General features: G+C 35.5%; 3 protein-coding genes across 3 annotated transcripts; 2 read left to right on the top strand and 1 right to left on the bottom strand.

The window, feature by feature from the left end:
• The first annotated feature begins 834 nt into the window (after nucleotides 1–834).
• LOC133326223 (uncharacterized) lies at nucleotides 835–2307 on the top strand. Its single transcript, XM_061534904.1, has 4 exons — nucleotides 835–925; nucleotides 1003–1276; nucleotides 1353–1515; nucleotides 1576–2307. The coding sequence occupies exons 1-4, from the start codon at nucleotides 835–837 to the stop codon at nucleotides 2305–2307; spliced, it is 1260 nt and encodes a 419-aa protein (XP_061390888.1).
• Nucleotides 2308–10199: 7892 nt separating this feature from the next.
• On the top strand, nucleotides 10200–18585 carry LOC133326222 (pre-mRNA-splicing factor ATP-dependent RNA helicase PRP16-like). The gene is made up of 3 exons (XM_061534903.1): nucleotides 10200–12157; nucleotides 12222–12415; nucleotides 18496–18585. Exons 1-3 carry the CDS (start codon nucleotides 10213–10215, stop codon nucleotides 18583–18585), a joined length of 2229 nt encoding a protein of 742 aa, XP_061390887.1. The 5' UTR covers nucleotides 10200–10212.
• A 5831-nt stretch (nucleotides 18586–24416) lies between these two features.
• On the bottom strand, nucleotides 24417–26824 carry LOC133326221 (uncharacterized; the record flags this gene model as incomplete). Its single annotated transcript, XM_061534902.1, has 3 exons — nucleotides 24417–24506; nucleotides 24578–24682; nucleotides 26643–26824. Coding segments are annotated over 3 exons (377 nt in total), but the record flags the coding sequence as incomplete, so codon positions are not given.
• Between the last annotated feature and the right edge of the window lie 860 nt (nucleotides 26825–27684).

The raw sequence follows: 27684 nt of genomic DNA, 5'->3' as shown, positions 1-27684 counted from the left end.
AATGCAACAACTTGTCAAGTTGGTTCGCCAAGACCCTAATATAAATTTCATAAAGTTCCGTTTTTAACAATTTTGATCGTGTGTAGTAAACATTTTGTCCAGTTGAACACAGCTCCGCTCAATAGATTGTTTTTTTGTTATTATCGTATCCCTTTATATAAAAACAGATATGGCGCCCAACATGATGTCATATCAAACTCTTTACTTAATCGTTAAAATATTATCAGAATAATTTTAACGAGTTTTTAATTCGCGAATGTCCTATCTCTGGATGATGTATACAAGAAAAAAGTCTTCTAGAAATCTTGGTTTGAAAGTCGGACTCTCAAGAGTGGTGGGAATTTCCAATTCCGCCTAAACGGACATAAATCAGTTTACATGGAATGATTTATTTTAGTGGATAAATATATATTCAACATTTTGTGACGCTTGACGGAAATTTATCCAATATGGACAAGTATGGCGCCCAACATAGGGAATTATCATACTTTCCTTAAGTTATTTGAAATTTTGCCTTTGTTAAAATTGTATTGGGACTTCAAGTTATGTGAAAAAAGGTGTTAACTAATTGGGATACTCCATATTGGGCCCAACGTTGTTGTTACCAATACAAGATGAAGTGAAGTTTTATATGTAGATACAAGTTTTTTCTTTCCAATATGGATTTGGCTCCCAATATTATAGCAAGTTTGGCATGAAATGACATGTTTTTAAATATTAAGCCTGGCCAAGTGATATTACGCTGGGCACCATATATTTTATTAATAAATTCTCAGATTGGGCGCCATATATTGCTATGTTATTTTATTTAACTATTTTCTAAAAAATATTTATATGCTTTTTTCAGGAAACTTTACGGCCAGTCTTATCTACTTCTGTACATTCTATGTCATAATTACATATATTGTACTGAACTTACTTGTGGGTTAGTATAAAAAGATCCCGATACCAATTTATCATGGGATGATCTCTAAATAATTAATCTTTACTCCTTTCCTACAGCTATTATCATGGAGAACTTTTCACTGTTTTACTCGAACGAAGAAGATGCTCTACTTTCCTATGCGGATATACGAAATTTCCAAAACACCTGGAATATTGTGGACATACATCAGCGTGGTGTAATACCAGTACGACGTGTGAAATTCATATTACGTTTGCTTAAGGGCCGTTTGGAGTGTGATCCACAGAAAGACCGTTTACTGTTCAAATATATGTGCTATGAATTGGATAAGTTGCACAATGGGGAAGATGTTACCTTCCATGATGTGATCAAGTATGCTTTCGCCAGCGGATTTTATTAGCTATCTTGAAGTGAGATTTCTGATTTTTGTTTCCTTTTTTCTTTGCAGTATGCTTTCATATCGATCGGTAGATATACGTAAGGCATTACAACTGGAAGAGTTACTGGCCCGTGAGGAATTTGAATATCTCGTCGAAGAGGAAGTTGCCAAAATGACAATACGCCATTGGTTGGAAGGATGCCTGAAGAAAATTAGAGCACAAAATGCATATGTAGGTCAATAATTTGGATACATTTTTTTATTTTTCGATTGAATCCCTCTCTTTTTTCAGAAACAACAAAACTCTCTGTTGGCTGGTCTACGTGCCACAAATGAACCCATAATACGTCCCAGTGTACCAGAAGATAAAACACCAACTGGTCTTGGTGATAAATCTGCAATTGCCACAATAAGTGGCACTGTGGCAGCTGCCACATGTCCACCCACCAGTGATGCATTTTCTCCTACATTTAGTTCAACCGAAAATGAAGAGAAGGATGTGAGTACCAGTGCAGTGGCATCAACGCCGGGTGCTGGCGCCACTGCCGAAACATCTACGGTGCAGGCCACCCAACGCATCATCACCAGCACAAAACGTGGTTATGCCCTTAATCGTTCCGATTCGACGGGAAGTAGCGCTGGTCGCAAATTCCTTGCACCAACATCCTCAGATCCCCAGCGGACAACGCTCACCGACAAGGAACGCCTGCACATTGCCAATCAACAGAAAAAGAAAAATTCCATGACAACCAGCACCCTACCAGTTGCCCCGCTACCAGCCTTGCCGGGACATAAAAAGAACAGCTTCTTCGCGGGAGATGTTAGCCAATTCCATTATCCTACACTGAATCATTTCGATCATGGCCATATCCCAGCATTGGGTAGTCCATCAGGTCTAATGCCACACATTATACCCGGCACAAAGTTGTTGCCGTTCAACAATCAGGCCAATGCCGTGTATGAAGTTCATGATTGGTGGCAGGAACAAGTGCTGTGTACCCAAAATAGCGATGATGAAATGTAGAGCTGATTTGCCAAAACACACAAAAACTATAATTTAATTTATAGACTATTTTGAATATACAAAACAAACATACATACATAGAAACATAACGGTATTATAGAAAACAATTATATATTTTTTATATGGAATGTTTAGTCTTTAGAGAAGCATCGAATAAGTAGTTAAATAACAGAAGTCGATGTCATTAAATTTAGTTAAGTATTTGTGTCAAAAATTGTTATATTAGTTAATGTTAGATATAAATAAATAATTTAAAATTGTTGTTAATAAAGGTCGATTACAACCTGTGAAAACAATTCCTAGAAGTCAATTTAATCGAAAACTCAACACTTTCATTGTGGTAATGTACATGAATGAACAAGATTTGAAGATTATAATAAGTAAAAATTTCCTATGTTCGACTGGACCCAACTATTATGCCCTACATCATGTGGTGTGAATTCAAAATTTCTTAAATCGGTTGACATCTTCATATGCAGACTATTTAATGGTAAATTGTAGGTTGTTTATGCCATTATTTAATCTACAACCTAAAAAAAGCATTTAGATTTACGAAACCACTCGATCTCAAGTGTAAATTTCTTAGCGTAGACGTCAAATTAACGTGACGTATACGTTTTGGAATTGACGTTTGTAATCTAGTGTAGTCTAAACGCGCTCTAATTTAACGGGACCTTTGACAGGGGAAATTTAAAAACCTAAACATATATAGCCTTATTCTGGATATTCATTGGGAGATATCTCGCATGTAAAAAAAAATTCGCTTTAACATTCTCGCCTTATTCTGAATGCATAGGGAGACGCAAAAAATGCGAGATCTCATTCTCCTGCTCCCTGTAATCCAGAATACCTAATTTTCACCCAAAGCGTATTTTTTTCGCTTTCGAACTTCATTCAGAATAATGCGAAAGCGAGAATGCGAAAAAAAATTCACAGAAAAATGTTGTTCAGAATAAGTCGAAGGGGAAGAGCGAGTAAATCCACGTGGAATTGACATCCAGAATAAGGCTGATATTGAACATTTTCAGGGAATAGATTTTTCACCCATACGGAATTCGGAATACCTAATGACAGCTACTTCGGTGTAACATTTGTCTAAAACTTTCAAGATATCAAAAAATTTCTGCAAAAATGTCAAATTATATCCACTTCGGTTTAAAATATAAGGCGGGACCGTTATGAGGGGGCTTTGTCAAAGCATGGACCTACATCGGAAATTTTCCGCCATGTTATTTTTCTGCCTCCCAGAACCCGAATTGTCATATTAAAGTCATATTCTGTAGGGAAATACCGAAAATGGGGTGAACTCCTACGGTGCAGGTCTGTTCCAGTACTTTTTAATAGTAAAGCTAGTAAAAGGGAAACATTTCAAAATCGTCCTCAGAGTAGAAAATAATTTGAAAAGTTCAGGAACGCAAATCTAGTAAGTCCCAATTTAGATTAGGCGAGTTTACTTGCGGCTAGTCTTTTTTTGTAGGAGAGAGGGCAAGGGGTATAGAAATGAAAAAAAATTGCTTGTATCGACAATTTTCTGGCAATTCGTTTTGTGTATTTCTTATTTGTTGACATTTTATATATATTTAAGGGTCCCATACACTATAAATCATGCCGTCATGCCGATGAACCTCTTGTTGTATATGTGAGACTGACTAGTCTGACTATTCCAAAAAATCGATTTTTGTCCCAAAAATTGCATTTTGAGTCGTAAATTCAGTTGTTTTTTTATTCCGTCACAATTTTATTATTTTTGTACACAAAATTATTTACTGACAACTTTCAAAATGAATATTATTCACCAGATTGATAGGGGTTCATTTGTGTGTGTCACACATACATAAATAAACTTTCAAAAAATAACACATACTATGATAAATGCTGTACGGCATGATGTATAGTGTATGGGGCCCTTTAAATGTGAAAAAACAACAAATATAAAAAATATTTTGGAAACCGAATTGCCTTGTATAGACGCAAGTTCAAAAGAGAACGATAAAAATTGCCGCAAGTAAACTCGCCTAATATAAATCAGGACTAAATAAGGCAATACTTCAAAATCAACATAACTGCCAATCAGAAGTAGGCATTCCTGTTTACCATTTTTACCAAATTTCTCGAGTAAAAAGTTTACAAAGAAAACGCCATTTTGTATTGTGCTCTCTTAAATCTGATTCAATGTTTTCGAGTAAAAAGTTGCAAAATTTGTAAAATTAGTAGATTCTTTTAGGTTCTGGAATGGAACTAAAATTTCTGCAGAGATTTTTATCAACCTCAAAGAATAAAAATAAAAATTGATAAAATATTTAAGATACCTGAAGTGCGGTAGGACTTTTATATAGGGAATATGTCTAAATATGGAGCCATATCGAAAACAATCTGCAAATTTACATCCACTTCGTTTGGAAAAGGCGGATAAATCCTGTGAATAAATCCCAAAAATGAGATGGAACCTATGAACCCATATTTTATATAATGATAGTTATCACCTTCTAAATGCCCGGAATACTAAAATAAATCACCTTTGTTTGAAATATGCGGCTAAAAATACCGAAAACGGTTTTGGGACCCTTTAGAGTGGGTTAAGTCAAAACTTGGAAGATTTTATGAAAATATGTATTTAACTCTCTAGGAATTCGGAATACCAAATTACAGCCACAGTATAAATCTTCGTAATATTAAAAATGGGGTAGGATATTTATATGTGGAGTGTATCCAAACATGAACCCATATTGAACATTTTCTGCAGAAATACCAAAAATGGGTCGGGACAGTTACGTAGGGGTGGGTCTATGACAAAACATGTTTATATGTCAGCAATTTTCTGCAAATATGTTTTGCTCTTCAAAAGCCGTCATTTTAGAAGTAAAATGCGTCTAAAGCTTTAAAAATGCCGAAAATGATTGTATTGTTGTGAACCGATGTATCCCATTTTAACTTCTAAAATTCAGAATTGAAGGTCATTCTTCCCTCAATCTTATGGCTAATGAGGGTAAATATAATTTGATACAATAAAACCCAAACAAAAAATCAGTTTCAGAAAATTTGAAGTCGAATTACAAACATCTGTTCGTCTGTTTTTGCAGACTCATTATAAATTCCAAAGGAAGTAATCGGTTTCCAAGCTTTGCAAATCCTAAAATTTCTTTCAAACTTAAATCAAATTTGAAGATAGGGGCAAAAGGTCTAACCCTTCTAGTACGTCTCCATAAAATGTTCAAATTGTTGTTGAAACTTCCAAAAATTAGATTAAAATATACTCGCCCTCTGGACGATGTGAACTCGCCCTCTGGAATATAGAACTCGTACCGCAATACTCTACTAATTTAATGCCATGTTCTGACGGGCATCCGAACAACGTAGTTCGCTCTCAGAATTACGTACATGAATTAACCCGTTCATACAACACTATTCATAATTCATATCATCAGAGTTTTTTATTTCAAACTTTTTGTTTATTGTTTTACACCAAATATGTAACATATTTTAGTGAATTACATAGGGATCTAAATAGAAAAAATAATTCTCTTTCTCCTGACTATAGTATGAACCCATATCTATTTACTTTTCATTCATGTTTTCCATTTTTTCTGAAAATGTTGTTGTTTTTAATACATTTTTATATTTTCTCAATTCAAATGTCACATACTGTCACAAATAACATTTTGGAGAATTTTTTGTTTGAGTTGCCCCACATTTGTTTCTTGTTTTGTACGCTAATTAGAACCAAGGGAAAAGAAATGCATATTGCATTATGTAGAAAACAAAATTTACATCCTGCTGCATATATAAAAACTATACAATTTTTTACTTTTCATTCATGATTTTCAATTTTACTGAAAAAGTTTGAAAATTTCATAAATATTTTCAAACTGTCAAAATTAATTTATTTTCGATAAATACTCTCAATTGTTAGGGATGGGACAAATTTATTGGTTACTAGCATATACCCGCTACTTCGTTAGCGAATGTGTGATGTATTTAAAACCCTATATCGACCATTATTAAAATTTTAAAACCATTTAGTACGTATGTTCTGCCGTAGTATGTTCTCAAATCTACCTTTATATCTCAACCCTACACACCCATTCCGACCGCTACAGAAATCTACCTCTATACTAAATTTGGTGTAATTTTTTACCAGTTGTACTCTTGTAATACTTATTTTGAAAAAAAATGTAATATAGCTTCACCCAAATCCAAATTGAGTATCAGTTAGTGCACATTAATATAACTACCTACTTTAACAATCATAAGTACGAAGTTCCAACACTTCCCATATACCCCAATCTTAATTCCAAATTTCAGGATTCTATCGGTTCATCTAGTGCACATTAATATAACTACCTACTTTAACAATCATAAGTACGAATTTCCAACACTTCCCATATACCCCAATCTTAATTCCAAATTTCAGGATTCTATCGGTTCATCTAAATCCAATTTGTATCACATTTAGTACCACTTAGAACACATAAGTAAACATTTCCATTACTACCTACATCATGCAATCCAATTGAAATCATGAATTAGATAAAATCTTAATAATAATCCAAATAGTATCAAATTTAGTACACAGTAGTACGAATTTCCAAAACTTCCTACTTAACCCAAACATACACTCCCACAGTGATCCTAAATCCAAGTTTCAGGATTCCAACTCTATTGGTTCACCCACAATTCAATTTGTACCAAATTTAGTACATAGTTGTACCAATGTCCAAAACTTAGTGCATAGTAGTACCAATTTCCAAAACTTCCTACATACCCTAATTCTACACCTCCACGGTGATCCTAAATCAAAATTTCAGGATTCCAACTCTATCGGTTCACCAATAATTCACATTGTACCAAATTTAGTACACAGTAGTAACAATTTCCAAAAAATGCTACATACCCCAATTCTACACATCCACAGTGTTCCTAAATCAAAATTTCAGGATTCCAACCTATCGGTTCACCCACAATTCAAATTGTACCAAATTTAGTACACATTAGTACCAATTTTCAAATCTTCCTACATACTCCAATCCTACACCTGATCCTGAATCAAAATTTCAGGATTCAAACTCTATCGCTTCACCCACAATTTAAATTGTACCGAATTTGGTACACTTAGTACAAATTTCTAAAACTTCCTACATACCCCAACCCTACACCCCCACAGTGATCCTAAATCAAAATTTCACGATTTCAACTTTATCGGTTCATCCACAATTTAAATTGTACCAAATTTAGTACAAATTTCTAAAAATTCCTACATATTTCAATCTTACACCTCAAATGTGATCCTGACTCCAAATTGCATGATTCTACCTCTATTGGTTCACCTAAAATTCAAATTGTACTAAATTTAGTACCATTTAGTACGACTTTCAAAAACTTCCAACTTAACCCAAACCAAAATCTAAATTTCAGGATTCCAACTCTATCTGTTCACCCACAATTCAAATTGTACCAAATTTAGTACACAGTAGTACCAATTTCCAAAACTTCATAAATACCCAATCCTACACCGCCACAGTGATCGTAGATCTAAATTTCTGGATTCCAACTCTATCGCTTCAGCCACAACATAAATTGTACAAAATTTAGTACACATTAGCACAAATTTCTGCATATCTCAATCTTACACCTCAACAATGATCCTGACTCCAAATTTCTGATTCTAGCTCCATTGGTCCGCCTAAAATTCAAATTGTACAAAATTTAGTACCATTTAGTACGAATTTCAAAAACTTCCAACTTAACCCAAAGCAACACCCCCACAGTGCTCCAAAATCTAAATTTCAGGATTCGAACTCTATCGGTTCACCCATAATTCAAATTGTACCAAATTTAGTACACAGTTGTACGAATTTCCAAAACTTCGTACTTAACTCAAACCAACACCCCCACAGTGATCCTAAATCCAAATTTGAGGATTCCAATTCCATTGGTTCACCCACAATTTAAATTGTACCAAATTTAGTACACATTAGTACAAAATTTTAAAACTTCCTACATTTCTCAATCTTACACCCCCACAGTGATCTTAAATCTAAGTTTCAGGATTCCAATTCCATTGGTTCACCCACAATTTAAATTGTACCAAATTTAGTACACATTAGTACAAATTTTTAAAACTTCCTACATATCTCAATCTTACACCTCAACAATGATCCTGACTCCAAATTTCATGATTCTAGCTCTATTGGTTCACCCAAAATTCAAATTGTACAAATTTAGTACCATTTAGTACGAATTTCAAAAACTTCCAACTGAACCCAAACCAACACCCCCACAGTGCTCCAAAATCTAAATTTCAGGATTCCAACTGTATCGGTTCAACCACAATTCACATTGTACCAAATTTAGTACACATAAGTACAAAATTTTAAAACTTCCTGCATATCTCAATCTTACACCTCGACAGTGATCCTGACTCCAAATTTTATGATTCTAGCTCAATTGGTTCACCTAAAATTCAAATTGCACCAAATTTAGTACCATTTAGTACCCATAAGTAATAATGTATTAAACTGAGTCCTGACCCCAATCCTACACCCCTAAAATGATCCTAACTCCAAATTTCATTGTTTCAGCTCTATCGGTTCACCCAAATCCAAATTGTACCAATTATAGTACGATTTAGTACTTTTCGTACACTTCTTTTCGTACTTTTTCCAAAACTACGTACATATCACAATCCTATACTCCGACGGTAATGTTACTTTCAATTTTCAGGATTCTAGCTCCATTTGTACCTCCAAATCAAATTTGTACCAAATGTAGTACCATATAGTACTTTTCGTACACATGAGTACACGATTTCAAAACCATCTCCTTATATCGACCCTACTTCCCAACCCTAATTCGCATTCCAAATTTCAAGTTTTTAGCTCTATCCGTTCTCATGCTATAGAATTGTACCAAATTTAGTACATTTTCGTACATTTCGGATAATTGTAGTTCGAATTTCCAAAAAACTTTTGGTACATCTATACTGCACTCCATCAGTGACCCTCAATCCAAATTTCAGAGTTCTAGCTCTACTGGTTCGCCAAATACAAATGATATCATATTTAGTACTTTTTAGTACTTTTCGTACCCTTCTAGTACGAATTTCCAAAAACCCAGCCTTATCTGTCACATTTGGACCAAGAGGGATCCTCACCCAAAATTTCAAGATTCTAGCTTTAGCCGTTTCGTCTGGGCGTTGATGAATCGTTAAATCAGTCAGTCAGTCAGTCAATCACTTTACTCTTTTATTAGTATAGATTCAGAGAGTGATTCGAATTGAACAACGTACAAAAGTCGGTGTTCGCTCAGACAATTTTGTATGGGGAACTAAGTAATTCCTTCATAATTAAGGGTCGAACAACGAATGAGAGAGCGAACAACGCTCGTCTGGACATGGCATAAGGGCTAAGAGGAATGCTCGCGTTGTGCCACCCGTCGCGTTATATGTTATCGAAAATACAACAACCACAAGGAAACAAACGCATATTGTTTCATTGTGGTTGTTGTATTTTCGAAGTTTATTTTTTCAACACATAACTAAAAACCTAAACAATTAATGAAATGTTATGATTTCTTTCCCAAATCGAATAGGGAATACCATGAAATGCTTATTTCATCTATAACATCGTAACTTCTTTCAAATTTCAGTTTAATATGTTACCGGATAGCTTTACTTCTCAACGACTTATCGATTTCATTCGATAAGTGGAAATATGGCAACGCCAAATCATCTGCATCTTGTTATTGTCGTATTTGCTTTTATCCCCACATTCTAAACATTGCACAATTCTATTTTGTAGTCACATTCGCAACCGTCACATTCTCTTGTAAACGTTTCAGTCGGAGCAAATAAAATAAAATAATTAGTTCGGATTGTATGTGGAAATATAGGACTGCCATCCCATAGAAATGGCGGATGACGATGATTCGGGCGTTCATCGCCTCGAAGGTACAAGCGGCAGTCAAATGCGCGGCGGATTGATAATCAAAAAAGCAAAAACCGATGATGGCAACAAGTTCAAAGTTCCGAAACCATCGATTTTGGGTTTGGATAAATTGGCGGCACAAAAACGCAAAGAGCGCGAGGAGAAGGAACGTCTTATTTCGTTCCGAGACAATGAGCACGACGACGATGATGATAGACAGAGTGGCAGCAAAACCCCATCCACTTTGACGAATCTAAGTGAATTTGCCTTTAAAAAGCCGGATACAATGAGTTTCCAAAAGGTCAGCCGTCAGCTGAGAGCCCATAAGGATGAAACTCCCTCTCATACGGGTGGTGTATCAGAGGAGGCTCGGGAACGTTTAAGGGAGCACATCAAACGAGATCGTAGCAAAGGCGGTGTACATTATTCCACTAAGAATTATGAGGAACGTGATGATAAGGAACGCAGTAGATCATCATCCTCGTCGTCGTCATCTTCAAGAGATAGAGATCGTGATCGGGACCGTCATAAAGACAGAGACCGCAGTCGTGATAAACGTCGTGACCGTGATCGTAGTAGAGAACGTGATAGGGACCGTGAACATCGTAGAGATCGCGACCGTGGCGATCGTAGTGAACGAGATCGCAGTGAACGTGATTCCGCACGCAGTGTAAATACGCCACGTTTCCGTGACGAGCCTAAAACTCCATCTGGTGTATCGGTATCGGGCAGCGCATGGGATGATGATGACCCATCGGAACGTTCATCCCGTAAATCATCTTGGGATTTCCCAACTCCAAAATCGTACGCCAGCTCGGAGAGAGGTGATTGGTCGGAACGTAGTTCCAGCAGTGGTTTCGGTTCCATGTCCGGCTCTCGCAGCCGCTCACGTAGAGATCGAGAAGATGACACACCTCGTCCCACCCCAGCCCACAAATACAATCAATGGGCTAATGATCGCAAACGTTCAGGAGCCACCCCAGCAACAGGTCGAAGCAATCGTCAACCTTGGGGTGAGAGTGATGAAGATCGTGATATGTGGGAGGAGGAACAACGTCGCTTGGATCGAGAATGGTATAACATTGATGAAGGCTACGATGACGAACACAATCCCTTCGGCAATGCCAATGCCGATTATTTCAAGAAACGCGAAGAAATGTTGGAGCAGAAACGCACGAAGCGTATCAGTGCCCAGCAGAGACAGAATAACAAAGACAACGAATTGTGGGAACGAAATCGTATGTTAACCTCCGGCGTGGTTATGTCGATTAATGTCAATGACGACTTCGACGAGGAAGCTTTGGAACGTGTCCATTTGTTGGTCCATCACATTATACCACCATTTTTGGATGGCCGCATTGTTTTCACCAAACAACCGGAACCTGTTATTCCAGTGAAAGATCCTACCTCAGATATGGCTTTATTGGCACGCAAAGGAAGTGCCCTGGTGCGTGTCTATCGTGAACAGAAGGAACGGCGTAAAGCCCAAAAGAAACATTGGGAATTGGGCGGTACGAAATTGGGCAACATTATGGGTATAGAGAAGAAAGTCGATGAAGAGGATGCGAAATTCGACAAAGACTCTGACACTGCCGATTATCGTAAAGATCAAAAATTTGCAGATCATATGCGTGATCAAGATAGTTCGGGAGGTGGTTCAAGTGATTTTTCACGTAAGAAATCAATATTCGAACAGAGACGATTCCTGCCGGTGTTCGCCGCTCGCCAGGAACTGCTGAATATTATACGCGAGAATTCGGTTATTATTATTGTGGGTGAAACTGGCAGTGGCAAGACAACACAGTTGACCCAGTATCTGCACGAGGATGGTTATAGTAATTTTGGAATGATTGGTTGTACCCAGCCACGTCGTGTTGCTGCCATGTCTGTGGCTAAGCGTGTTTCTGATGAAATGGGTACCAAATTGGGTAAGATTTGAAACAATTTTCCTTATAAATAGTTTTCTAATTTTTTGTTTTGTTTTTATAACAGGCGAAGAAGTAGGCTATGCTATACGTTTTGAGGATTGTACATCGGAGAAAACGGTCATCAAATACATGACCGATGGTATTCTGTTGCGTGAAAGTTTACGTGATCCAGATTTGGATGGTTATTCGGCAATCATTATGGACGAAGCCCATGAACGTTCGTTGTCTACAGATGTTTTATTTGGATTGTTGCGTGAGGTAAGTTTTGAATTTTAAGTTCAAATTAGTCCGTATGTAGATTAAGTAAACAAAGGGGTATAGTCGGACAGTCCAAACTATATCTTTATTATCATAAGATGGAGCGCATATTATATTTGTCATTCCGTTTGCAAAACCTCTATATATTATATTTTTATCTGAGGCCCGATAAAGTATATATTGTTAATCAGAATAAAATTATATGTCTATTCAGCAATGTCTCTCTGTTGAAATCACGATAGAGCTCGAAATAAGATAGAATTGTTACTACTCCTAGGTTGTTTGGTATTTAAAATGGGTCCACGTTTTAGTATAGCCCCCAAATATTAGGTATTTGACAGGCTTTTGGCTCGTTTTTAAGTTAGAATTTTGAATTCTAATTGAGTAGCAAATATTCCTACCAAATATTATCAATATTGGTTCATAGTCCCCATATAACGATACTCCCCATTATTCAGTATTTTAAGGGAGTTCGGATAAGCTTTTCAACCAAATTGGTTATAATTTAGTATTAAATAGCAAATCTCCTTATTTTAAAGATAATTATATATCGCGACCCTCAATCTAATATTTTAATCATACATGTATATTGTAGGAAGATAGGACTTATCGGTCTACTCTTATTGGTCAAAAGTATGAATACTTGTAAATCTCATATAGAGGAAACGGAATATACCTTATATAGATCAAGCTAGAAGATGGGACCGTTGCTTCACTCTTCTGGTACCTTCCCTACAAAGTGTCAACATTTGGAATTTGGCTAATTCAATATCATGATAATGTAATGACTTCTTTAACAGAATTGGTTAATCATCCTACTAAAAATTTACCATGGCACAACCCGAATTTAGTAATGTCGGATATTTTAAATGGTTATCTCATGTTGTAATTCTTTGTTCCTCAAGGTGATTTTTGGTACACATACAGAGAAAAATGTTCTGACTCCGAAACCGTTCGCAATCAAGTTTTTGGTTGATGCGCGCAAAAGTTATCGAGGTTTTAATTTTGTCACAGCGACAACAAAACAAGATATTGAGGAAAAATATTTGTTTTTGGTTCGAAAAAATAATGTCATCATATTTATTTTTTTAATTTTATACAAGAAATTTCAGATAAAAATGTTGGGGTTATTCTGCTATTTTACCCGAATTACGCCGAAAAATTGACATATATAAAAATAATCACTTTTTGTGTATAAGTATACGCCTTGCGGATTATTTCAAGACCCTTCCGATAAATCTTGGGATTCTATAAATAGGAATAAATCTTAAAATAAAATAATATTATGAAATATACATTTTAAATTTCGTCTAAATCGCGAAATTCTCAAAATCATTTGATGCGCATGCGGTTTCCAGGAAGTACTGAAGTTTATCTTCCAATGCATATATATTTTGCGAAATTTCATTTGACGGCTAAGATGTGCCACACGTTGCATTGAAGTACCCAAAAAATCGTAAAACGCGAATAATTTCCGAAAACTCCATATGCCATTAACGAAAAATGATACATAAGTGGTGTGGACCCTAAAAAAATACATCGATCTACACCGATTTCAATGTGGTCCATTAAGAACCATGAATGTGCCAGCTCACACAATTTTTGAGATAAATTGGGTACATCTCTCTTTCGGCTGAACTTTTTAAAGTCATGAGGTCATTTATTGTAGCGGAAAGGATCCATAGAAAACGTAAATAAATCAGCGATATTTTCAAAAACATTTTTTGCCAAATTTCGTGTTTTTGGAAAACCAGTTCCCGCCGTTCTAGTAGTTGGATTTTCACGAAGTAGAATTAAAGTAGACACCACCAAAATAAAGTTTGGAGGTCAATATTATGAACAGTTTGCAATGACAGACCAATTAACCCAAAACTATTCACTTTTTTTTCATATACTTAAGTAATTCCCGAGTTATAAAGGGGCGAACCTCCGCTTCAGCTATGTTAAAAAATTGGCAATATTGCCCATATACATTTGTTTGGGAATATTTGCTTTTCATACTTACTACATGTCTTTCTTATCAATACATATATCTCCATTGTCTCGGGCATGCCATTGAGACCTCTCGACATCCCCCTGTAAACATATAGCCCATGTAAACATATAGCGCATATGTTTGCATTATACTTATCTATATATCTCTGCATCTCTGCATTGGTCGAATTGGCCAATAAAATATATCTCTAGTATCCGATTTCGACCAAATGTGATTAATATTAATTCAGTTCTTCCTCGATGACTATTATATTTTCATTTTTGTGAAATTCAAAAAAATACAAAAAATGTCGCCTTCAAAAATTCTTTAACCGACAGTGTGGTACGAACTTCAATTTATTGCCGGCTTCGTTGTTTCTTCGAAATTTCAAACATTTTTCAATTTCTTTTGATATGAAATAGACCTTTAAATTTTGGTTTCCTTAAAAGAAAAATACATTCGACTAAAATAATGCGATAATTCTAAGAGGCGGTGCTGGTGATCTTCGAAAGTGAATATGTGTCTGGAGTTTGATGTTCAATTACGCTCGTGGCCAATGTATGTATGTCATAATAAAAAAAGCCAATTCGGATGGCAGAAATAAGCAAATATATATGTATGTATATATTTATAAATTAACAATATCGATTGGTTCAAATTTCGGATAATTGTATCGGGAAAGCATTTCCCAAAACTGCAGGAATGCAGCGAAAATTAATTTGTGTACGCTGTATTGTAGATGACAATCGTGAAAATTTTAATCTGAATCTAATTATTAACACAAATTGTTCGTCCGATAAGCAAGATAATAATAGCAGCAATAGCCTGTGGAAAACAATGTAGTACGTGGTTGAAGTTTCGAATTCAATTTCCGCGACAATCAGGTATTTGAATGTCTTAGTCGCATTTTCCCAACCAAGTTTGCATTTTGCACCATAAGGTGGAGTGTGTGTTAAAATTTTTCATTCCATTTGTAACACCACGAAATATTTACCCGAAATTTACCATACGTCTAGCTCAATTGGTACTGAAATTGGGATAAATCGGACCTAGTTTTAGGGTAATCCTCATATGACAGTACACCCAAATATTCGATATTTTGAGGACATTTTGACACATTTTGAATATAACGAGTTAGATATAAAGAAGGGAAAGAAAGGATAAGAAGCTAATATGAAGTGTTAGGAGGAAAGTTGGAATAGTTTCGATGGCTATAGAAATTGGACAGAAAACATATAAGGTTGCACATTCCCAACCACTTTAGGTTTCTAATGATGCTGTAGATAAAAGCAGGTTCCATAGTTGAAAAGATGCTTAGAGACGGTGGGAAGTGAGCACCCACTAGTCTGTGCCGTGTGTAGGCCAGAACTGGACAGCGACACAGGAGATGCTCAATTATCAGCACAGAGTCTGCAGTAATCAGTAACATCATTGTCCCATTTACTGGCAAAGGCCCTGATATTGCAATGACAAGTAATGACTTCTGTCATTACTCCAATTTCAGCTTTGCTCAGGTTCAACAGTGAGTTTATTCTCTTGGTTGAGAGAGTCGGTCAGATAGACCTTGACACATTGCACCTAGGTTCGTTGTGCCAGAGTTCATTGGCTCGTCCGTCGAAGAACGCATCAAAGTTTCCATTGGGTAGTAAATCTCCCTAACAAAAATTATCGATGTGGCCCCATATATCAGTACCACCCAAATCTCCTTACCAAAAATAATCTCATATTGGTATACTTTTTAGGATAGCCTCCATAAAGCAATACCCCCCATTATTCGGTATTTTGTGGAGTATTGGCAATCCGATATTTTGATTCACTTTTTGGAATAGTCCCGCAAGTCGGCATTTTTTGAGTTTAGGCTCCAATCTGATATTTCGGATTCTCATATCAATTTTGGTTAATGTGTCAGTGTATCCTACCATAGAGCGATACCTCCTATTATTCGGTATTTTTGGGAGTTTTGGCACGTTTTTGACCAAAAATTTCGGTATTTTGGGAAGGTTTTGCAGGTTTTCTAAACGAATTAGCTTGAATCTGATATTTTGGATTCCCATTTGGTAGAAGAAGAAAATCTCCTTACAAAAAACATTTCAATATTGGTTCATGCTTCAGGGTAGGGTAGCCCCCATACCTCCTAGTTACATTTTTTCTTTTTCCGGATTTGAATAAAAAACCACTTTCTTGAAAGTTTTCAATATAGGTTTATGATTTTTACATCGCTCGTTTAATTGATTCTTATACACTGCGTATCATAACTATAGACGCACCTTTAATTCAATTGGTATGTTAGTTGACAAATAAAATGGACCCATTAAGTTATTGTTCACAATAAAACGATCAAAAACACATATTATTCAACAAAAATAATTAATTTATTCTTTATGGTTTCGCCGAATTCTGCACTTTCAAAATTACTGGTGTTGCATAACTATAGACGCACTTTTACAAAATTAGAAAAATTTATTTTTTAAAACTTAAACAAAATAAAATAACTTTTATAATTAATGGATAGGGCCTCCCTTATTTTGAATAAGTTCAAAAATTTTATCCATCACACTGTTGATCAAAAGTATTCGCAAGTCTTCATCGATTGACCGCCATTCATCGATAATCACTTCTTGGAGGTAAAATAAAGTTTGGTATTGGAGGTTTTCTGCATAGACACGATGAGTCAAGATTCCACACATGTTCTCGATCGGATTCTGGTCGGAAATTTTAATATTTTTCGATTTTAACCATACTTGAGTATGGCGACTTTTATGAACTGGTGCGTTGTCCTGCTAAAAACGTGTCCTTCATCGTTGCTGCTTTCCCAAAATGGCAATAATTTGTCTTCCAAGACTTGAACGTACTCTATTGAATTCATCCGACAACATGGAAATGTCAAATAAAGCATTCCGTGGCTATAAAATGCTACCAAGATGGCGGTTACCGAAATATCGTTATTTCTTAATACGATATTTCGTTGGCGGTTCCTTGATGGTCTTGGGAGCATTTTATAGCCACGGAATGCTTTATTTGACATTTCCATGTTGTCGGATGAATTCAATGGAGTACGTTCAAGTCTTGGAAGACAAATTATTGCCATTTTGGGAAAGCAGCAACAATCAAGGACACGTTTTAAGCAGGACAACGCACCAGTTCATAAAAGTCGCCATACTCAAGTATGGTTAAAATCGAAAAAATATTAAAATTTCCGACCAGAATCCGATCGAGAACATGTGTGGAATCTTGACTCATCGTGTCTATGCAGAAAACCTCCAATACCAAACTGTATTTTACCTCCAAGAAGTGATTATCGATGAATGGCGGTCAATCGATGAAGACTTGCGAATACTTTTGATCAACAGTGTGATGGATAAAATTTTTGAGCTTATTCAAAATAAGGGAGGCCCTATCCATTAATTATAAAAGTTATTTTATTTTATTTAAGTTTTAAAAAATATTTTTTTTCTAATTTTGTAAAAGTGCGTCTATAGTTATGCAACACTTTCATTTCATTTCATTTCATTTCATTTATTTCATACAATGTAATATAAAAAAGCCAGCATGGCCAATAACTTATATTAACTTATATATAAAAAAAAATAAAAACCCAAACAAAGAATAAACTAAATAAATTAAAAATACATAACAGCAAAAAACAAAATTCTACATAATGAAATTTAATGCAAACCGCTAACATAACAGATTCCAAACAAGAACCCCAATCCACTGCACTCTACTTAACTGTTGCTAAGAAAAGTGGAGGGGAAAGGAAGCTTAAGGAACCATACATATAAATATACTATATATTCCTCTCGAGCCCAAGAGCAATATCAGAACCACAGACATTAAATTCCATATGTATAAATCTATAACATAAATGCTAACGAACTTAAATAAAAATGGCTCCCCAGCCAAAAATTAAAAAAAAAGACAAAGTACCATTATGCAACCTGTAATCAGCGATTTCTTCAAAGCCAGCTTCATCAAATACGAGACAAATGCCCAAACAATTCCCTCCTATACGCAAAAGTGGAAGAGGTAAACTTACGAAGGCTCAAAGGGAGCTGATTCCACGATCTTACGACTCTAACTACAAATGATCTTTCACAAATTGCAGACGAAAACCTCGGATACAACAACTGAGGGTTCCGAGAGGATCTACACATCACAAACCTACTACACAGTGGTAAATCAACATTTCTCATAATTCTATAATAACACAAAAGGATACGATATTCAACATAAGTATAAAAGGATAGGCCAAGAAATTTAACAACAAATTGGGAAACATGATGACTACGACCCAAACCATATACATAACGAACAATGGAGTTAACAACCTTTTGGAGCCGATGCAAATGACCAGAATTAGAGCCCGAAATAACCTCCAAACAATAGTTAACCTGAGACATCAACAACGACATAGCTACCTTCACCCTAACACCAAGAGGCAAATATGCTTGGACACTATAAAGCCTCCTAAGCTGGAATCGCACACGGGACAACAGAAGATCAATGTGGGTCGAAAAACTAAGTTTGGCATCAATAATTACACCCAGGCACTTCATTTCACCAACAATATTAATAGTAAAGGAACTAACGCAAATATTAGGCATAGAACCGTCATAACAACAATTGAACAAAACAGCTTCAGTCTTATCCCAGTTTATATCAAGACCATTGGAAGAGATCCACATAGAGAGAGATTGCAACGTTGTGTTAGCAAGATTCTCCAACCTGGCGAGATCAGCACTCCTAAAGAATACATGTATGTCATCCGCATACAAGAAGAGACTACAATCACTAGCAGTAACAGAATCCATGATGTCATTAATGAACATAATAAAAAGTAATGGGCCCAGTACAGAACCCTGCGGGACTCCACACCGGATTAGACCAACATCAGATTGGACACCCTTGTGCACAACAAACTGGGATCTACACTCCAGATACGACGAAATTAGTCTACAGGCCGAAACGGAAAATCCAAATTTGACTCTAAGCTTGCGAATAAGCAGCGCGTGGTCAATTGAATCAAAGGCCTTAGACAAATCAAGACCAACAAGAAGACCAACATCAGAACCATCAAAAACATCACGAATAACATCAGTAAGGGATAATAAGTGTACCGTAGTACTGCAGCCACGCTGAAAACCATACTGAGAACTACTCAGGCATTTGTGATCACCAAGAAACTCCAAAATAGCATCTTTAATAATATGCTCAACTATCTTAGACATGGCCGGCAATACACTTATTGGACGCAAGTTAGACTGACTGTATGAAGACCCTTTCTTCGGAACAGGCACCACACGAGCCACCTTCCAAGCTTGCGGGAAGGATGACGTCATAAAAATACAATTAACAAAATGCAAAAAGTGAACAGATATGTATGGAAAAACACTCTTAAAAAATTTAATAGGAATGCCATCAAAACCTACAGCTCCAGACTTAATTTTGCGGAGAGCACTTTCAACATCCTCCATAAACACGCAGTAAAACCTAAATGACTCTCGAACCAAGGCACCATCAATTCCTACACTCACACCAGGATTAGATTTGCCAACATTACAAAAGTAATCATTAACAGTATTAACATCAATAAAAGGAACATCATCACCACAATCCAGACAACCAAAGGACCTAAGAGACTTCCATAATTGACTACTGTTCATACGACCGAACAACTTTCCATAATATTTTCTTCTTTCATTACGCATAACAGCCTTGCAACGATTTCTGCAGATACAATATATACGTCTATTGTCATCAGTAGGCCTTCTGCGCCATTCAAAGTAAGCTAAATCCCGAATCGAACGAGCTGACTTCACAACATCAGAATTCAACCACTCATCATTTTTGGGGCTAATATGACGAGTAGCAAGAGGAACAAAAGACAGCAAACTCTGAAATAACGTCTCAAACAAGGCCAGTTGGCTGTTTACGTTACTGGTGAGATACAGAGGAGAAAAATCAAAATTAAACACAAAATCACAAATACCGATCCAATCCGCATTACAAAAATCAAGATACTCGATTACCTTCTCTTCAGCAACTACAGGCAAATCAATCATCCCAAAGATAAGCGCATGGCGAGATATGCTAGGGCATTGCCCCTGCGAGGAAAAGCCCAGCCGCATGGGATCACTGATCAAACAATAGTCAATCAGCGAGGTAGAACTATGAGCAAGATCAAAGTGCGTAGGCTTGGAATTGTGGACAATAGAAAGCCCAAGAGACCTACATATGCCCCGCATCAACGTAGATTTCGAAGAATTAAATAAGTTACAATTAAAATCACCACAGACAAACACATTTGCATATGAATCAAAAATACCCTCATGAATGCTACGAAAGGAATCTACATCTCCATGCGGCAGGTATACAACGGCAACAAGCAACGTATATGCACCGAAACACAGCTCGACGCACAAAGACTCGCATACACCATAATGATCCGATTTAAAAACCACCTTATATGACAATCTGTCACATACATACAACATAACACCGCCACCTACACGTCCAATGCGGTCACTACGAAGAGCCTTATAGCCAGGAACTCTCAATGACCTCGATGAGACAGCTGAGTTAAGCCAAGACTCAGTCACACCAAAAAAATCAATTCCACTGCCAACAAGTAGACACTTTATCTCATCCAATTTGTTATTGAATCTAGACGGACGAATGCTTTGACAGTTCAAATGGGCATACGTAAGCTTACCATCACCACAATGAATGTTCTGCGTAAAGAATTGAGCATCGCTAATTACAGGCCCTAGATTCACATCAGGGCACATAAAAATTAAATAAGAGACTGGGGAGCATAATTATTAAAGTTCGATTAAACATTGAATGCATATCAAAATAATAATAAAAGAATAACAAATTAAACAATAAAGAATATACCAATTCAAAAAAATAAAATAATTGTTTTAAGAAAAATAATATTAAAATTAAGAAAAATGAGATCAACAATTATAAATATACATCACATGGCTATGTAACAGGAAACTGCACCGCCCCACAATCATTATCCAATACATTCCGCATCTGCGAATCTCAGGATCGATTGGCAAAATTAATAAGTTCCTGCTGCTCGAACCTAGTTTTCGTTCCATCAGGAAGAAGAACTTCAACCAAGGGCTGATCACCGTTAAGCAGCTTAAATTTCCTAATATGCTTCCTTTTAAGCAAATCTCTACAGGCATAGATAAGTTTGGAGGTCGACTTAATTAAGTGATCATTTATAAACACTCGAGACTCCACAATGCAATTCTCAATTACTTCCTTCAGAAGAATACGACCCTTTTTAGAGTAATTACGCATCAGTGAATCTCTATCCTGCACAGAGTTAAATTTCACCAACACCGCTCTACGGTCAGATATGTAACAACAGTGCTGCAAATCTCTAGGCACCAGTTGCATCCCACAAACCTTAGCAATATTTACAGTTAGCGCTCTAAGGTCTTTTATATTGTCCGGCAATCCTCTAATAATGACATTCGATCGATTCAGTCTGCGCTGGAGCATAGCATTATATAATTCCAATTCATGGACTCTGTCTATTAACTTCTTTTCCACACTAATAGAAGTGTTTTTCATTTCACTGACAGTTAACTTAAGATCACAAACGGACTGCTTCAGCTCAGTGATATTGCTCTTCACCTCAGAGAATTCAGCACTGTACAATTCAAAAAGAGCATCTGTTTGGGATTTAAACTCCTGCATACACTGTGCCATGTAAGCATCCATCTTTAGTTTCATGGTAGATAACATATCATTCTGCAAACTACGTAAGGCATCCGCATTAACAAGTGCAGCACCATTATCAACAGAAGCACTAGAAACAGGCATCACACCAGCAACCGAACTAACACTAGCGCCATGATCAACAACACCAGCCACACCATCACCACCAGAAGCACGGATACATGTAATGCACGTATATCTAAGAGCCTTATTAACTCGAGCCTCACTTTCAGATACACCCACACAATCCAAGTGGAAGTAATTTGCACAGCCGGTGCATCCAATTTTGTATTTAGATTTTGCAATATGTTCATTGCAGACATTGCAAATACACTGCGACGGCATCTTCAGCAAAATAAACGCCAAAAAAACTGCAGCAACACGGAAAACCCAGCCAGAAAACACTTCAAGGATCACCAAGAATATATTGCTACTAAAATATAGCCAGGAACAACCGAATAAAACTCAAATTTCAAAACTTAAATTATTTTTCTTAAGAGCGCCAGAATTTATAGACTATCCATGTAGGGATCACAAACTCAATCCAGTAATTTTGAAAGTGCAGAATTCGGCGAAACCATAAAGAATAAATTAATTATTTTTGTTGAATAATATGTGTTTTTGATCGTTTTATTGTGAACAATAACTTAATGGGTCCATTTTATTAGTCAACTAACATACCAATTGAATTAAAGGTGCGTCTATAGTTATGATACGCAGTGTAGCTTAGTTTTCCGAACTGAAATAAACAATCTACCAGCAGACAATTTATAATGACATAGTCACCATATGTAGTTCCAGGCCTATTTAAGATATTTTGAATGCACACCACATGATGAATGAATGTATGAAAAGATCTTCCCGAACGAACTTAACGATTTTTTCAATTGTTTGTATATTTCATCTATTTATCGACACTTTTTAGCGGTAATCTTACAAGATAAGTCCGTCCTAAATGGTAATTTCCTATCCTAAAAATGTCGTGAATTACCCACTTATTCAAAAGCAAGATAATCTGCAATTTTCATCGAAAAAAATGTGTGCTATTTTCCAAATAAAACCAAATCATTAAGTTCAATGAAGATTCCGTAGAATTTATCTTCAATTTAAATTTTTATTAGTTTTCCAAATTGCAGTTAGGAAATAAAATCCTTAAAGATAACCTCTCTTTTTCTTGAGGGCATAGTAAATAATGTGTATAATTCTTTTTGTAGCTCCATATATGTGTATTTTTACTTAAATATCTTAATTATAATAAACTTATATAGGGAATAATAACAATAACAAGCTCTTAAACATAGAATTTTTCTCTTTTTGCAATTCAATTGTTATCCTTTTTTTTTGTAAAAAATAGATTATAAAAAATAATAATAAGAGTAATTAATAATAATAAAAATAAATAAGTCTTTTCTCCATTCGTTACTTGTTTTTCTCATATATGCATATGTAAATGTATGTAGAAAAAACGATAACAATAATAGTTCACAGTTTTTTTTTATAGAGTAGTAGAGCACATTGTGGTTGTGAAAAAGCTGTCTCCATATATAGTTTTTTTTGTTGCTTGGTTTGTTGGTTTTAAGGGCAGGTGGGAAATTTTTTTGTGAGTGTAGAGTGGTGTATCCTTGACAAATTTCAAGAAAAAATGTTAAATTATTTTCTTTTTTTGCCTTTTGGATATGTAGTAGTGTTTTGGCTATACATTTATGAGGGGGGTCCTTTCAATTGGTTTTGTGAGGAAGGGTGTTTGGCTAGTTTAGGCTGTGCTTTTTTCCAGTTTTCTTGACTTGAGGACTAGAACATTTCATTGTGTGGTGTTTTATTTTTCTTTGTATAACTTTAATTATTTAAATCGTTAAAATAAACATTTACTAATACTTGTATTCTTTTTGTGTGAGTGTTGTTTTTTACCATCATTTAAATAATTTTGTTTTTGGTATTACCAAGGCTTTAGTGGTTATCTTATCTGTGTATACCATCCATCTACCGAAAAAAATGCAATGCATATGAATATTTTTCATTCAATCACTTCATGCGGTACTTTTTTTCGTAGAACAGGGGCTTTGTTTTAAAAAATATCAAATTCTTTTTTTATATATCACAAATGTTGTTGTTCTAACCCTCATTACTTTGTTTTCTTCATTATGGGAATTGTTAATAACAATACAAAAAATAAGCCATTCTTTGGTTCCTTTCATTTTCCAAATAAAAAAATAAAGAATGTTCACAGTTTTTGTGGTCTGGTTGCATTGGGCATCACAATTTCCCATCACTTTGTTTGCTTTGCATTTACTTTGAGGTGGAATATGATTTTTTGTTCATCAGCAGCAGCATACCCGCATTCATGCCCACACTGCCCCATTTAACACATTCCGACATCTGAAAGAAATTGGAAAAACTGAGAAATATTAAAATCCTAAAATTTTGAGTTTTTTCAAATGTGAACTTACTTGACGTTTTCGAACATCCTGCTGGCGACTGCCATAGCGGCACCAATAGACAAAATGCTGATTATTATTCCAGAGACTTTGTTTGGCTTTGCGTGCAAAGGATACCTGAAAAATGAAGATGTTAAAAAAATGATTAATAAAAATAGATTCTAGAAGTCGCAGTGGTGAATATTGTCATGGTTCTCGATCTGACCTCTTCAACTGAATTATGAAAATTTTCAGTTTTTATATTTTTTTATCTAAACCTCAACATTTTAATATCCCCTTGAAAAATTTGCCCACTACTGATATAGGTTACAAAATCTCCTTCCAAAAATTTTAGTTTTAGTTACGCATTTTTGTTATATTCCTCTATCTAACATATCACGATTTGTTATATTTATTATACCCTCCTTTTGGTGTTGTACATTAAATTAGTCATTCCGTTTGCAACACCTCGAAATATTCCCTTGAGACCCCATAAAGTGTATATATATTTTGTTTATCAAAATAAAATTCTATGGCGACTTATGTGGGCCCGTCTGTCTGTTGAAATCACGATAGAAATCGCAATATTTCAGATAGAGCTTTGAAATTTAGCGCTGGCATAGCTATTACATCTATGTTGGTTGATATTGCAAATGTGATATATCGGTTTGCCACGTTTTTTCCACCGAATTGGCTGTAATTTCCATACCGAAAAGGTAAGGTGGTACCCTTTAATGGCATTTTGGGGGGTTTGAGGCATTTTGTATTCACTTCGCTCATCCGAGGTACCTACGAAAATTTATCAATATTGGCCCAGTTTTTTAGGTTACCCCATATTCGGTATTTTTTGGGTGTGTATGTACCTAATTAGTTGTAACTCGGTATTTTGGTTTGTGGTATGGTATTAAATCTTCCTACAAAAATTATGAATATTGGTCCACCTTTTAGGGAAGTCCCCATATAAAGCTCCATCTCAATTTTCGGCATTTTGGAGAGCTTGATCACGAGTTTTAACCAATTTGAGAGCAATTTCATATTTTAGATTCTTATTGAGTTGAAAATGTCCCTACCAAAAATTATCAATATTGACCCAAGTTATCGGGCAACCTCCATATTATGGTAACCCCTATTATTCGGTTTTTGTAGCACGTTTTCTAAAAGAATTGGCTCTAATTCGATTTTTCCGGTTTTCATTGGGTGTCAAATCTTGCACCTAAACAAGATCAATATTGGTTAACTTTTCAGTGAAACCCATATATAAGGCTACATTCCAAATTTCGCTATTTTGGGGGAGGAGCTTGGATACGTGTTTCAGCCAAATTAGCTGTAATTTAATATTTTGGATTTTCAATGAGTAGAAAATCTGCCTACCAAAAATTATCAAGATTGGTCGAAGTTTCCAAATAGATCCTCTTTATAACGGTATCAACCAGTATTCGTTAATTTAGGATGTCTGGGTTTCGGGTTTCAACCGGATTTGCTCTAATTTGATTTTTTAGGCTGTCATTGGGTGTCAAATCTTCCTACCAGTTCTGGTTTTCGTATATAGTTCCCATATCGATCTATTTTCAGTATTGTGAAGGCTTTAGCCGCATTTTCTAAACCGATGAGTCTGTAATGTGGTATAAAGGATTCCTGAAGGCAGATTTACATATATACAGAAAATTATAAATATAAGCCCATAATTTGATACAGATTCTTGGTTATTAAAAAAATCGTTCTAGAAAGTATTCAATATTGCTGAATATTTTTAAAATAGGCCCTATACAAATGTCCCGTTAAATTTTCGGTACCACGAGTTTCCAATCTGAGAACTTGAGCAGCATCCTACTTCACATATAAAGGCTCCGATTGATATATGGATTTTGAAAGTCAACCACGTAGTGGAGGTTATAAAAAGTTAGGTCCGGGCGAACTTATCGTCGTTTTTACTTTAATCGAATCTAGAGTTCTAGCATTTTGATCTCTCGGTTAGTCAAATTTTCGGATGGTGCAAAATCGCATTCTAAAAAAAATATTTTAGCTCTCCATTTTGTTATGACTGATATTTTCAAAATTTTAATATTTTTTTCTTTTTTTATCTTTTGTTGGTACTCACCTGGTTTCTTATATCCTTTTCATTGTGTGGGGGCTTTTCCTTATCGGCAAAATTATTAATACGCAATTCCCAGCCATTATTCCATACATCCTCCAGGGACATTTTTAACATTTTAAAGGTACCATTTTCACGTATTTTCACAGAAAATATTTCAATTGTTTCGGGTTTGGTTTTATTGTCTGCAAGAAAATAAAGAAGAACAAGAAGAAATAAAAATTAAAATATTTGAATTGATATATTTATGGCTAATTAAATGCAAAATATTTTTTCAACCGAATTGGCTATAATTTGGTACTTCTCAATTTTGGATAGATTCGGATTTTAGTAAGAGTTTTTATTACCGAATTGAATAACAGGTGTGCCATTAAATGGTGGCTACCCCGAAACAATTTAATATTTCGGATTCTCAGTGGATAGAAATTCACAGTACCAAATATAATCAATATTAACATATATATCGGGGTAGGTCCTAAATAATCGTACATCCATTATACGGAATTTTTGGGGATTTTGGGTAATTTTTTCAAAAAATAATGGTTCGCATTGGTTGTCAAATCATCCTTCCCAAAGCCTCCAATTGTTGGTCTGATTTTTGGTATTTTGATAATTTCGGTATTATTTTCCAGTCAATAGTTGGACTTTGTTTCTCATATGGAATATCGATTGATGTGGGGATAAAGTATTCCAGCTAATTACCAAATTACAATTTGAGTTTATTCCAAATAAAAAGGCAAATAATTAAAATTCCATGACAACAACAACCATATAATCACCGTTATTTGGGCCAACAAATAATTGTCAGTTATTTTTTTTTTTTTTGGTTTTCAACAAAATCACCCTTAAAAGAGAACATTCCAATAAAAACTACAATTATCGACGAATGCAAAACAATCAATCATTTTTGACTTAATCATCAGCAACAAAAAAATAAAAACTGAAAACAGAAAAAATAACGACAAGTGAAAGTCCACAATTTTTCCAATGAAACACATATTTTAGTAGGTGGCGCCCAATACTTAGTAGGGTAGTTACTAGACCATGA

This window comes from Musca vetustissima, unplaced genomic scaffold, assembly GCF_032173495.1.
Source record: "Musca vetustissima isolate MV318-11 ecotype Yass unplaced genomic scaffold, APGP_CSIRO_Mvet_v1 utg23981, whole genome shotgun sequence".
In the NCBI taxonomy this organism is placed as follows: domain Eukaryota; kingdom Metazoa; phylum Arthropoda; class Insecta; order Diptera; family Muscidae; genus Musca; species Musca vetustissima.
The sequence above is the reverse complement of the archived record's forward strand: the minus strand, read 5'-3'. Positions and strand labels throughout refer to the sequence as shown.